Below are 12,954 nucleotides of genomic sequence, written 5' to 3'. Positions count from 1 at the left end.
GTCTGCCCTTTTGTACTACTTTATGCACTTTTTAATGAGATTTGGAATATAACTGGAGATTTACAGGCAAGACCTGGCAAACAACTGTGTATATAGTACATTATGATCTCAACAGAGTACAAAGGATAATAAAATGGATATCCAGTGTTCACACTGGGTTTTTTTAGGTTTTTGTTTGTTTGTTTTTATAGTATAAGCAACACTGATCAAATCATGCTCTTAATCCAACACGGATTATTGGAGTTATCAGAATTATTTTCAAATCCTTTTTGTAAAACTGCCTAGCATTCTTCATTCAGATTTACTAGTTACTGTCAACTGATGTGACAAATATATTTCCATATTCCTTCAAATCACTGTGATAAGTTGTCTGTTTGCCCTTGTGCTAATGTAATGATGTCCCATGTGCTCTTGTGATGTTGCAGTCTCAAAGGATATGGTATAATAGTGATAAGAATGCGTACAATAACATTTTAAAGATGGACTTAACCATGTCAATATAATGGACAAAGAACATAGAATTTTTCTATAGAATTTTTCTTTCCCACCTCCTTATGTTCCATCAACAGCAGCACCCAATATGGTCTTCACACTCCTGTTTATGTGACATGATCCTGATGGAGTGGCTGCACAGTCTCCTCTTAATCCTAAAGAAATAAAATAGTGCTTTATTAAGAGAGCAACACATGCTCCCGCTTCAACAAACTCAACCAGAAGTGATTTTAGTAAGATAAAACTTAAAGGATATCTAAACAAATGCAGTTGTTTGCATCAGCTTGTTTTATCATTTCACAATGAATGGGGGAATCACTCTCTCTCCCTGTGAATATACTGAAATCTTACTGAAACCAGAAAAATAATCTTTGCATGTATTTTCTGCATAAAAGACAGATAGAAGTTGACTGTTCAGTAGTTTATTTTGTTGTTTTGTTTTTGATGTTTTTAGTGGGCAATAGATCCTTAACAGCTGCCAGTTTAGTATCTTAACATTTCAGTCTCTTCTCCCCTTCAGTTTTGGGACATGTAGGGAAGAATTGCATCCACACACCTGGAAGCTAGGGCTGAAGGAAACTTACACAAAAGGTTTAGGAGAGCAAGTCTGTGTTACAATAACTGAGAAGAAGTTGAGCTTTATTCCTAAGCCTATTTTCCACTTGTCTGATCATCTCTTCATGACTAAATCACGATAAAATCACTTGGTGCCCTATTTTTGTCTTGATGTTTGTCTATTTTCACCCCACACCTATTTTAAACCAGTTGGCTACAAAAATCTTTGATGTCTTGGCTCTTTTTGGTTAAGGTTAGTTGAAATTTTACCATGGACTACAGTGGGCATCAGAGCTGGGTGAGTATATTTGAAAATCATTTTTCACATGTCCATGTCTGGGTAAAAGAGAACTGAGTGCTAAAATTTGGATATAGGGTTGAACATTCTAAAAATGGCCCAATATTCATTGAATAGATATTCAGTGGTAGCTGTGTATGCTTAGACTGCTGTCAGTCAGGACATTTGTGTTTAAATACCTGATGAATTATAATAATAATAAATACAATCTTATAAATGTAATATAATAAACATAATTTTTTTATAAATTAGAATATGTCTTGGTTTTCTTTCTTTTTTTTTTTTTTTTTTGCAGTTTGTTGCCCATCCAAATTGTCAGCAGCAGCTACTGACTATCTGGTATGAAAACCTCTCGGGACTGCGGGAGCAGACCATAGCTATCAAGTGTCTGGTTGTGCTGGTTGTGGCATTGGGACTTCCATTTCTAGCCATTGGCTATTGGATTGCACCATGTAGCAGGGTAATGAATTTTATAAATTATGTATCTTGTGCTATTCTGGGAGCTGTTTTTCTTGCATTCAGAAAGCAGTATTTTACCTTAATTCTGCTGCTTCCACATTTTAACTAATTAGTGATAATTTTAGTTGTCTCTAGTCTTGAGCCAAAAGATGCTATTTGTTTTATTTGCACTATTAACAGTGATGAAGCATGAAAATAAATTGTTGTGAAGCTTAAAGAAAGGAAAAAGACCATTCTCTGAGAGCTTTTTTTTCCTTTTACATTTCCATAGATTGTGCTTACCTCACAGTCTCTGCTATGTAATTTTATTTGTATTAAGAACATGGAATCACCACTCTGATTCTATATTAGGTCTCCTCTGATGACACCTTAAGGTCTAATGCTGTTCCTATATAAAACATTAACAGAACATCTGTTGACTTCACTGATGCAGAACCTAATCTTAAGTAAAATATTTGTTATTCCTGCCCTAGGAGTTATGTTTACCAGGTGGATCATAGAACAGAAATTAAATTATAAGCCTTATCCCAACCATGTGGTAGTATATTTTCATTAAAGAGCACAGCTGTAAACTCTTACCTCATTAAAATTACATGAAAAAATATGGATGCTTCCAGCTTCCCTGATGATTTCACAGTGAAAATAACAGTATTTTCTTTATAGCATGTGAATTTTCTGCAAGCAAAGAACATTGATAGATCTACTGATAGATCTTTGGTAAATCAGAAGGAAGATTTCTCTGTTATGTGGGCAGTAGATCAAACTTTCCTATCAAAGCCATTGTATATTTGTAATTCTTTGCAGTGAAGATGTTGTCATCTGCAGTTTATGTAATCACATGAACACTCACTAACAGGACAACATAATCCTTGAGGCTGTCTTTGGGAGGCTTTTGTCTGAAATGGTAAAGCATCATAGTTCATTTCAGTTGAAGGAGTATTCTTGTAAAATGAGTTTTTTAGACTGTCGTGAGCTCTTAGTGCCCATTTATGCTTCTGGAATTCCTGATGAATAGATTTGTTTCTTCGAGAAATATGAGTAATTACTTTCATTCTGCCTTTCAGCTTGGAAGAATTCTTCGAAGTCCATTTATGAAGTTTGTGGCACATGCAGCATCCTTCATTATTTTCCTAGGCCTGCTGGTGTTCAATGCTTCAGACAGATTTGAAGGCATAACAACACTACCCAATGTCACTGTTACTGATTACCCTAAGCAGATCTTTAGGGTGAAAACTACACAGTTTACCTGGACAGAAATGCTGATCATGGTGTGGGTACTGGGTAGGTATATTGCCCCTCCATCTGAATTTCAGCTGTTTTCCTGCAGATATAAATTCTAAAAGAAAGCACAGAAGCTTCGGTCCCAAACTTTGCTCCAGCTGCTGTGTGGTTAGAAGAAGTTCTTGAGGCAGTGACAAGTCCACTGGAACTGATCACAGCATCTCCATGCTTTTGCAGCAAGGGGTCAGACTTTGCTGATTTGCTGCTCTGTTTGGGAATCCTGCAATTTGTAACAGGAGCACAGGTTTGCTGAAGAGAACACCACAGAAATCATACTTCAGTGAAGCAGTTTGCTTAAACAGAATGAGGAAACCTGTGCTGCTGTATGTGTCAAAGTCAGGAGTTCATAAGCATCAGAGTGCTCATGTGGTGTTGCTGCTGAGATAACATCTGAGGGAAATCACGGTTTCTACCATTGTCAAGGGACTAATGAATCAATTCTGCCTATGTGTTTTTTCCCCTCCCCATGCAAACCCTGATTAGCTGACAGTCTGTTTGAAACTGTATGGCAGAAAAATTCTATCTTAGAGCATTTCATCAAAGTCAGCCCTTTGGGTAGCAAAATGTCAGGTGGCCAAATGATAACTGCAACACTCTCAGCTGTGACAGACTGGGGATAGAAAGGATGCTGCATGAAGTAGCCTCACTCTGACTTGTAATAGCCTGGATCTCCTGGTTTAAGCACTGCTTTATCTTCAATTTCATTAGGGTAGGGAGATACAGATCCCTTGTATGCTCTCTTTTGATAGTGCCAGCATATACTTGTTGTGAGCAGCCTCCTCACAGAATTAGAGAATTACTGTGGTTGGAAAAGATGCTTAAGATCACTGCATTCAATGGTTACCAATGCTACCAGAAAAAAAAAAAAAAAAAAAAAAAAGTAGAAAAGAAAAACAAAACAAATCTCCATGCTCAGTAGGAATGTCCTGCACAGTTCTTTAATACCTCCAGGGATGGTGACTCTACCACCTCCCTGAGCAGCTCATTCCAGCATCTGACTGCTCTTAGTAAAGAAATGTTTCTGTAGTGAAATGAGGCAACCAGGTGCCACTAATTGCCAGGGACTGAGCATGAGCTTTTAGGGTGGGCCCCCACTGCGTATGAGCAGGACCAGGGGGCCAATAAAAGGTGAGGCCCAAGATATAGGCTCAGCTCAGTCCTGGGCTAGCCAGCAGAGAGGCCAGTTGCTCTTGGAGCAGCAGCACTGATCCGGGCTAGTCAACCCTGAGAGCCATAGGCTTAGAGCATTGCTCGTGAGTCTCTGCTGGAACGCCTGGTTGGACCTTGAAGTGCCGTTCCCTAAAAGAGGTTCGTCTTGCTACACCTAAGAGAGGTTCATCTTGCTACATCTTTCCTCAGATCAATGTAAAACCTCCCCTGGTACAACTTCAGGTTGCTGGGGCACTGCAAAGAAATCAGTTTTTGTTGCCCGGGTTACCACCTGATTTCATGAAATGGGAGAATACGGAGTGTTTAAATGAAAAGAGTTTGGCTGAGATTGCTATAGTTTTTTTCATTTCTTGTTGCAGGTATGATGTGGTCAGAATGCAAAGAGCTGTGGCTGGAAGGACCCAGGGAATATATTTTGCAGTTATGGAATGTTTTGGATTTTGGGATGCTGTCCATTTTCATTGCAGCTTTCACAGCGAGGCTTCTGGCATTCCTGCAGGCCACAAAAGCACAACAATATGTGGACAATCACATTAAGGAAAGTGATCTCTCAGAGGTCACACTTCCTCCAGAAATAGAGTATTTTACTTATGGTGAGTTGAACTTCTCTGCAACACAGATCTGAACACAGATAAACTAGTAGGCTGCACTAGTAATTTAAAGCTCTAAAACAATATTTGCACGTATTTGGGTTCACAGCATCTAACCATTTTTCCCTGAGTAATTTTGTCTCTATGCAATAGTTGCCATGATGCTAATTTGACAGGTAAGTTTGCCAGTATATTAAAATCAAACAGCAGGAATTAGGACAAAATCAATTCAAATGCAGCTGTCCATAATTTGGGTCTAAGTGTTCATACTAGAGCCAAATCTGACCCTCTTGATTTTTAAGTATTTGCAGGCTTTATTTTATTCTTGACTTAATGCACAAGAGATAAAATTTTGATGTGATTTTTTTTTTCTTGATTGATTCAGTTGTTTAATACAATAATTTATACCCTGAAAGGTCAGGAGAGATCTGTTCAAATAGAATAAAGGTACAAAACAGTTATTGCAGTGCAGAAATGGTAATAAAAGGTGTGATGAATCACTGTTTGGAACACCAGCAAAGGCTATATTTGCTGATGGTGTATTTTAACATATACTTTACTGACTTCAATATATGGTTATAGCAGACTTAGTTTTGTTAATTATGTTAATTGCTGTATAATCTAAGTGAATTTTTATGTAAGTGAATACACATTTAGAAACGTGGTGTTTTGATATGAAATACATTTTATTTCAGTGGTATTTGGCTAAGATGGTGCATTAATTCATGTAACAGACAATTCATTAATTTATATGTAACCTAATTGTTTCTGTGCATATATTGAACAATTTATTGCTATTTAGTTTAGGGTAAAATGCAAACTGTAGAAGAAAATGTTATGTTTCTTCCAGTATTGTTGTTCTTCTAGCCAAAGGTAATGTAACTTTTATTCATTCTTATGACTTAAAGGAAATGGGAATAGAGTAGCAGCTACTAGACTAGACTCTCTACGTGTTTTTCTCAGATAAATTCAGACATGTTAATAGAAAATACGGTAAAAAATTTTTTTTCAACATTGTGGCAAATTAGTAACTGCTTGTATTTATCCCTGTATTTCATATCTTCCAGCTAGAGATAAATGGCTCCCATCTGATCCTCAGATAATATCTGAAGGCCTTTATGCAATTGCAGTGGTTCTGAGCTTTTCTCGGATTGCATATATCCTGCCTGCAAATGAGAGTTTTGGGCCCTTGCAAATTTCACTTGGAAGGACTGTTAAGGATATCTTCAAGTTTATGGTCCTTTTTATTATGGTATTTCTCGCATTTATGATTGGAATGTTCATACTGTATTCCTACTACCTTGGAGCTAAACTAAACCCAGCCTTTACAACGTAAGTATGAAATTATGTTTAAGTGAAATGGCAATAGGAAACTTCTAGTTTTTCACTAAGGTAACAAAGTCTGTGAGATATTGTGTGCTTTCTCCTAGCTTTAAAATGAAACTGAAGACAGCTGAAGTCAGTGGAAAATTGGGTATCTCAGAACCTCAGAAACCAAAGTGCAAAAGTTCTTTCCTATTTGTATAATGGAATCCTTCATTGCAGCCTAAGATAATTTTGCCTGTGTGTTCTGTTAATCACACAGACCTGTGTGTCACATCTATTACAACTCTATTATCTGTGATGGATAAGTGAAGCACAGTGGAGAAAAACTGTGAAAAACATTTTCTTGCATATTTGTTGTTCTGATTAATGTTCTACGAACCTGATTCACAGACAAATGATTTGAGATTGCTTATCACTTATCACAATGTATGTTCATTTGTGTCGTTATTAATTATGCTTTCCTCTTTTTCCTACAGAGTAGAAGAAAGTTTCAAGACGTTATTTTGGTCAATATTTGGCTTGTCTGAAGTAACCTCTGTTGTTCTCAAATACGATCATAAGTTCATAGAGAATATTGGATATGTTCTTTATGGCATATACAACGTAACAATGGTGGTAGTTCTGCTCAACATGCTGATTGCTATGATCAACAGTTCATATCAAGAAATTGAGGTGGGGCTCTGTTCTCAAGTTCTCTCTTTTGGTATTTTGAAAAAAATCAGAATTATTAGGAGTTATTTTGATGAGTGCATCTTGATATGCAAATGTGTGGTGAAGAGATTCCCTCAGTTGGGGAGATACCAAGAAATACCATGTTCCTAGGACAGATCATTAGGATACGGATGTTTACCTTCAAGATTGTTGTGACTGAGTCACACTTCACAGTGCTTACATGCTTCTTTTCTTATACATGCTTTTTTCCACTTGAGGTATCATATTAAAACTTGTTTCTAGGTATACTGAGCTTTGCTATGTGCCCTGAAAACACAGGGGCAGTATTGCTCCAAGTCTGCCAAATGGCTCAGTGTAACGAACACATCACACAAAATTACTGGCTGCATTGCTTATTGAAAGAGATGTATTTTATTTAAATTTTGTTATGATTACAAAGTATATTTTATTTTATTTTTAATTAGATTTAGCATCCAATTCAATAAAAATTACAGAAAAATTGAAATTAGAGAAGATATTTAGATTTTTAAATAAATACCAAGTTGGGGAAACACAAGTTTTCCAGACCATGAGTTTTGACATTATTCACAGTGTTACATTCACATAGATAGAAATGAAACTTAAATATTTGCATACTTGTTTTTATATCTTAACATAGGATGACAGTGATGTAGAGTGGAAGTTTGCTCGTTCTAAACTTTGGTTATCATATTTTGATGATGGAAAAACATTACCTCCACCATTCAGTCTTGTACCAAGCCCCAAATCTTTCTTCTATTTCATCATGAGGATCATCAACTTTTTTAAGTGCAGGAGGAGACGGCTACAGAAGGATATTGAAATGGGAATGGGCAATTCCAAATCTCGGGTAGGTACTAAAATCTTTTCACTGCAGTAAAGAACTGTGTGTCCATTCCAGAATTCCACTTTTTCTTCAAGTTTTAGGGTATAATCTGTGCTTCTGATGAGAGTATGGTAATTAGTTAAGCATTTGTATTCAAAGATCTGTATTTCAGACTGTGTAAACATACTGCATAAAAACAAAAAATAGCTATGTATTTTCACAGGACAAGAAGATCCCATGACTGGAAAAACACAATTAAAACCAAAATAACTGAGTATTCAAAGAAGAAAATAATTCCCATAAGGAATGACCTAAATGTTGAATAAACATGCTTTCAGCATTTCAGATTTTTAGTTAACATAAAAAAAAAAAAAAGAGAGGGGGATAGGGAGAGAAAACTTCCTTTTACTAAGACAGGAAAGGAATGAAGTGTGGTCAGCATGACAGTCACAACCTACAATCAAAAGCTACATTCACAAGAGAAGACAACAGGAAAGAGGCATGCTAAATTTGAGTATCAAAATGTTTTTCTCCAAATATTAATGGAATGCAGCATTACAGTGCCCTTGTAAGAATTAGGTAACAATTCCCCTTGTTCTACTGATGACAGAGTGGGGCACAGACAGGTTAAAGAGGATACATGTGGCTTTTTTACAAATTTACAAATTTTACAAATTTACAAATTAGCCTCAAGGTCTTGTGTATTGCAAAGACTAAAAATAAAGACTATTTTTTTTTTCAAAATGATATCCTGATGCAGTGAATATGGAGACAACCCCAAGATGTCACAGAAATTACAGGGACTGAACTGTCTTCCAGAAACAAAAAAACTGAGCTGAATTTTAACTGTGAATTCCATAATGTTTTACTTTTGTCTTATTTCTTTCTAGTTAAACCTTTTCACTCAGTCGAACTCCAGAGTTTTTGAATCACACAGTTTTAACAGCATTCTCAATCAGCCAACACGCTATCAGGTAAGTACATAGAGTGGTCACTGTCTTGAATAATGAAACTGTGTAAAGGTATGAGTTGAATGTTGTGTTTCAAGTACATTTTGCCTTCACCAGGTGAAGAAACCCCCAATAGAAATAAAACTCTGGGATGCTACTGAAAAAAAAGATAGTTATTCTTAAGCCCCATTATTGGAAACATTTAGAACTAGCCCATACTAAGCTTTTGTTTTCCTTCAGTATCCCAGTCTGGAGAGTGTTAGAGTCAACCATCTGAAACTGATTTCTGGGGAAGCAATGCAAAAGCATTGAGCTGAATATGTTGGCATTACTTTCCCTTTGTCTTCTCACATTCTGAGATGAGGCATTCAGCATTCCTGCAGATGGGAATGCTCCTCAGACTCAGAGGAGTCTGTCAGATAGTACCTTCTGTCTTCTTTCCAGCTCAGAAATAAAAGGGTCAAAAGGAGCTCTAGGTTTCTCTAGTGCAAATGTTGAAGGTATGTAAACTACCTGTGCAAATTCTGCTGAATGAGCTACATTAGATTAGGTATGGTAACACAGTACAAGAGTATTAGTACGTACCAGGAACCTGCAGTTACAATATAAGACTACAGATATCATCTTAATGAATCTTTTAGAGATGACACTGCATTGTAATTCATAAAATGTAATTCATAAAATGTCAACTTTTCTTTCTTTTTAAAAGGTAAACATCTATCTCCTAGCAGTACACACCCTTTCATGTGAACTTAGTTTAACATAGACCTATTTTAAAACCTAAATTAGGTGTTACAAAACGTATTTTCTTGCTGTCCTGTTCCCTACAGAAATTTATGTAAATAATGGGTAATTGGATGAGAAAGACACTTGATTGTAATGATGAATCAGCAGCCTGTGTGAGGCAACTGCTTGATCTAGGACTGTTGATTCTTTCATTTACACAGATACAAGGAGGATAGTTAAGAAAGAAAAATGAATAGTGTTTAATTACATATACTCACCTGATTATATATCTGTTTTCATCTGGCAGCAAATAATGAAAAGACTGATAAAACGTTACGTTCTGAAAGCACAAGTGGATAAAGAAAATGATGAAGTAAATGAAGGTAAGAGAGAGACTGCACCTGCAACATTCAGAGACAATTTTTGTCACGTATTAGGTGTCACTGTTACAGCAGTACATGGAGGTTTCAAATAAGAGGCTTTATTGCTCCTCCAAAGGCATGGAACTCAAGTAGATAGTAGTGGAAGTATAACTCTGACAAGTTTGACAAAGTTTGACAAAATTGACAAGTAGGAGCAAAATAGGAATGAGAAATATGGGTGCCATTTTACAGGTGGAAAACGAGAGCATGGACATGACACAGTTACAGAGGAAGTTTGTGAGGAAGTCACTAACTCTGTCACATTTGCTGAGTCCCAGTTAGAGCTGCAGGGTATCTTTTTCTCTATTCCATTCAAATGAACATACAATTTATCACTTATCAACATGAACTACTTGTTCTACCTTCCTTCATAAATCTGTGCAAAATATTAATTTGTGAAGCTGCACATCATTAAAGAAAGCTTCATAGAGTTAGCTGTGTGGTCAGAAATAGGACAACTGTAGCCACTGGTTTAGTGTGTGGCAAGAGATGTTTTGAGAAAGGGTGGATCTGAGCTTGGCATCTGGTTATGGTGTGGAACTGAGGCAGAATTATTTTTCTTGTTACTTTCTCTCTGCTTTAACTCTGGAGTGAGGAGCAGAAAAGAAGATATAAATACAATCCCATTCGGTGCCTTTAAAAGGCAGCAGTGTGCACTGACTGTTATCCTGACTCTTCCCCATCCTTTGTGACTGTTGAGTAGAACTTTTGACAAAAGCAGAAAAGCTCCTAAAGGTGTCTGACTCGCAGTGTGCCACTCTGCTGAATTCCCACTGCTTTCCTCCCATTCCTGCTCTGTGACAGAGAAAGTCACCTCCCTAGTGATGGATGAAAAGACTGCTCTCTGACTAGCAGCATCAGAGGCTTCAAGTCTTTCCTGTTCTCTGATGCCTGTGTTGTACTGGTGGATCTGTGTTCAGATAAGCGAATCGTCGTCCATGGACATCATGGTTTTGCTTTATCACCAGTTGTGTAGGGAAAAGTCCACTTCAGGCAAGTCCAATAACTGAACTGAGTCTTCAGCTGCACAGCTGAAGTAGTGAGTGCTACTCAATGCTAGTGAAGTAGTGGTAGTGAGTGCTCTTTGTGTCCTGCCCATCTCATTGGTACCCAAAGCATAGATACCACCTTTGAAAATACAAATTTTAAAGCCTGCTGTATTCTAAATAAAGAACTTCTTCACTGTTATGCACTGCAGCTATTTTAAATGTTTCCCTATTTTGCATCACTAGGGAACTCAGGTATTATTTCATAGTGTCCTGGTTTGGGCCAGGATAAAGGTGACACATAGTCTTATTATGTGACAAATAATTTCCTGTGGTAATTTCTACTGTGTAAGAATTCACATACATCACACTTGCTGGAAGAACAGTATTTGAGGTTTCTGCTCTTGAACTATATATTCTATAATGGAAAATACGCTGTTGCTTCTGATGAGTCTGGTCTTGACAGTTGTTTTATTTTAAATGTGTTTTTTGAATGTGTCAAATTGTAACAATTTTAAATAGGCTGACTTTTTCTAATTCAAAGGATACAGGTAAGGAAGAGGAGACTCAGAAGCTGTGAGTTCTATTGCCAGCTCTGCCACAATTTTCCCGTGTGATTTTGGCACATCACTTTAGAAAAAAATTTAATTCCGTCTTTTCTCTCTAAAAGAGGGATACTAATATTCACCAGCTGCTCAGCAGTGTTGCTGTGTTAATTCATTAACCTATGTACAGCACTTTTTGAACCTTTGTTCTCTATACATGTAGAGCACAACATTAGATTTCATTTGACTCTTCAAACCCCTTGGTGCTATTTAGGGGTGACGACACGCTGATGTCTCACTGGCAGTGAAGAAAAGGTAAAGCTTTCTGCCCCGCCCCATGCCTGTCCACATCAACAGTTTGAGATAATATTCTGCAGTACACACTGATGTCACTTAACAGTACTGAATTAATATTAGATTTTGCTAACAAGTCTTTCTTTCAATGATTAATACAGGTGAACTGAAGGAAATCAAACAGGACATCTCCAGTCTTCGCTATGAACTTCTGGAGGATAAATCCCAAGCAACAGAAGAATTAGCAATTTTAATACACAAACTCAGTGAGAAACTAAATCCTAATATGTTGAGATGTGAATGATTCAACAAAGGAACCGTGGCTTTGACTACAGCACAACTATTTATTGGCAATAATATTTCAGTATCTTATACTTGAAAAATGTATTGTAGATTTTTAGCACTAAATAACTTTATGTACAGCTGCTCTGGAATTTAGTCTTAGGAAATTTTATTAACTCACCACAGAAGATTGCTCTCAAGTTTAACTGTTTAAAAGCAAGATTTTTATTTTTTTCTTTTTCATGTATGCATTAAAGAGGTATAATGGTATGGATTGCTGGTATTTTAACAGGTTCATGAGTACATTTTGAGAATTCTCTGCACTAAATTTGTAAGAAAAAATTACAGCAACAGATACAGCATAGCACTCTGTTCCTTGCAGCAGCTGAGTTGAAATAGGGTTTTTCATGATACCATAAATGAACTAGAGATGAGTGGAGGATGACTTGAAGCCTTTGTTCTTTATTAGGGAGGGTAGGGATGTGGATAAACTGAGAACTCAATTATGATTATAAGGAATTAATGAAAATCAGGTGTGAATGTAACTGCAGTAGCACTGTTTAACACGTATGTATATACATGTACCCACCACTCCTGTTTCTTAATTAAGCATCTTTACTTTCAAGAGGATGGATTAGACTTTTTTTTTTAAAAAAACCCCTTTGGGAGGCTATGTGACCTCTGTCCAGAGCTACTCTTTATGTGGCAGTAATGATTTTTTTAAAAATTCAGACTCTGTGCAGAGCTGGTATTTTGTTACACTGTTCAAAATACGCCTCCGATGCTTCATTGTTAAATAAAATGTTCCTACTTTACCGGTACCCTGTGACTCCGCCGTAGTCTGTCCCGAACTCTGCCGTTCCCGCCACGCTCCGGTACCGCTCACACCGCACGGGCAGCTCCGGGGCGTCCCGTCCCAGAGAGCAGGGCGGGGGGAGGAGCTGCCCGGGCCCCGCCCACCCCGGGACTCTGTCCAATGGGGATGTGCGCGTCTCCGCGGGCCCGCCCCCTCCGTCATGCCAAGCCAATGGGAAACCGCCTGGGGGCGGTGTTGCTGCCGGC

General features: G+C 37.4%; 1 protein-coding gene across 1 annotated transcript in view; it reads left to right on the top strand.

Moving 5' to 3' along the window:
- Positions 1 to 11,931, top strand: part of TRPC3 (transient receptor potential cation channel subfamily C member 3) — a 31,427-nt gene extending 19,496 nt beyond the window's left edge. Inside the window, 8 exon segments of the mRNA XM_030450650.1 lie at positions 2,844 to 3,085; positions 4,615 to 4,848; positions 5,913 to 6,177; positions 6,648 to 6,843; positions 7,502 to 7,711; positions 8,578 to 8,661; positions 9,671 to 9,746; positions 11,772 to 11,931. Coding sequence (XP_030306510.1) covers positions 2,844 to 3,085; positions 4,615 to 4,848; positions 5,913 to 6,177; positions 6,648 to 6,843; positions 7,502 to 7,711; positions 8,578 to 8,661; positions 9,671 to 9,746; positions 11,772 to 11,914 — 1,450 coding nt within the window. The 3' untranslated portion in view covers positions 11,915 to 11,931.
- The last annotated feature ends 1,023 nt before the right edge of the window (positions 11,932 to 12,954 follow it).

This window comes from Calypte anna, chromosome 4B (genome assembly GCF_003957555.1).
Source record: "Calypte anna isolate BGI_N300 chromosome 4B, bCalAnn1_v1.p, whole genome shotgun sequence".
NCBI classification, from domain to species: Eukaryota; Metazoa; Chordata; class Aves; order Apodiformes; family Trochilidae; genus Calypte; species Calypte anna.
The sequence above is the reverse complement of the archived record's forward strand: the minus strand, read 5'-3'. Positions and strand labels throughout refer to the sequence as shown.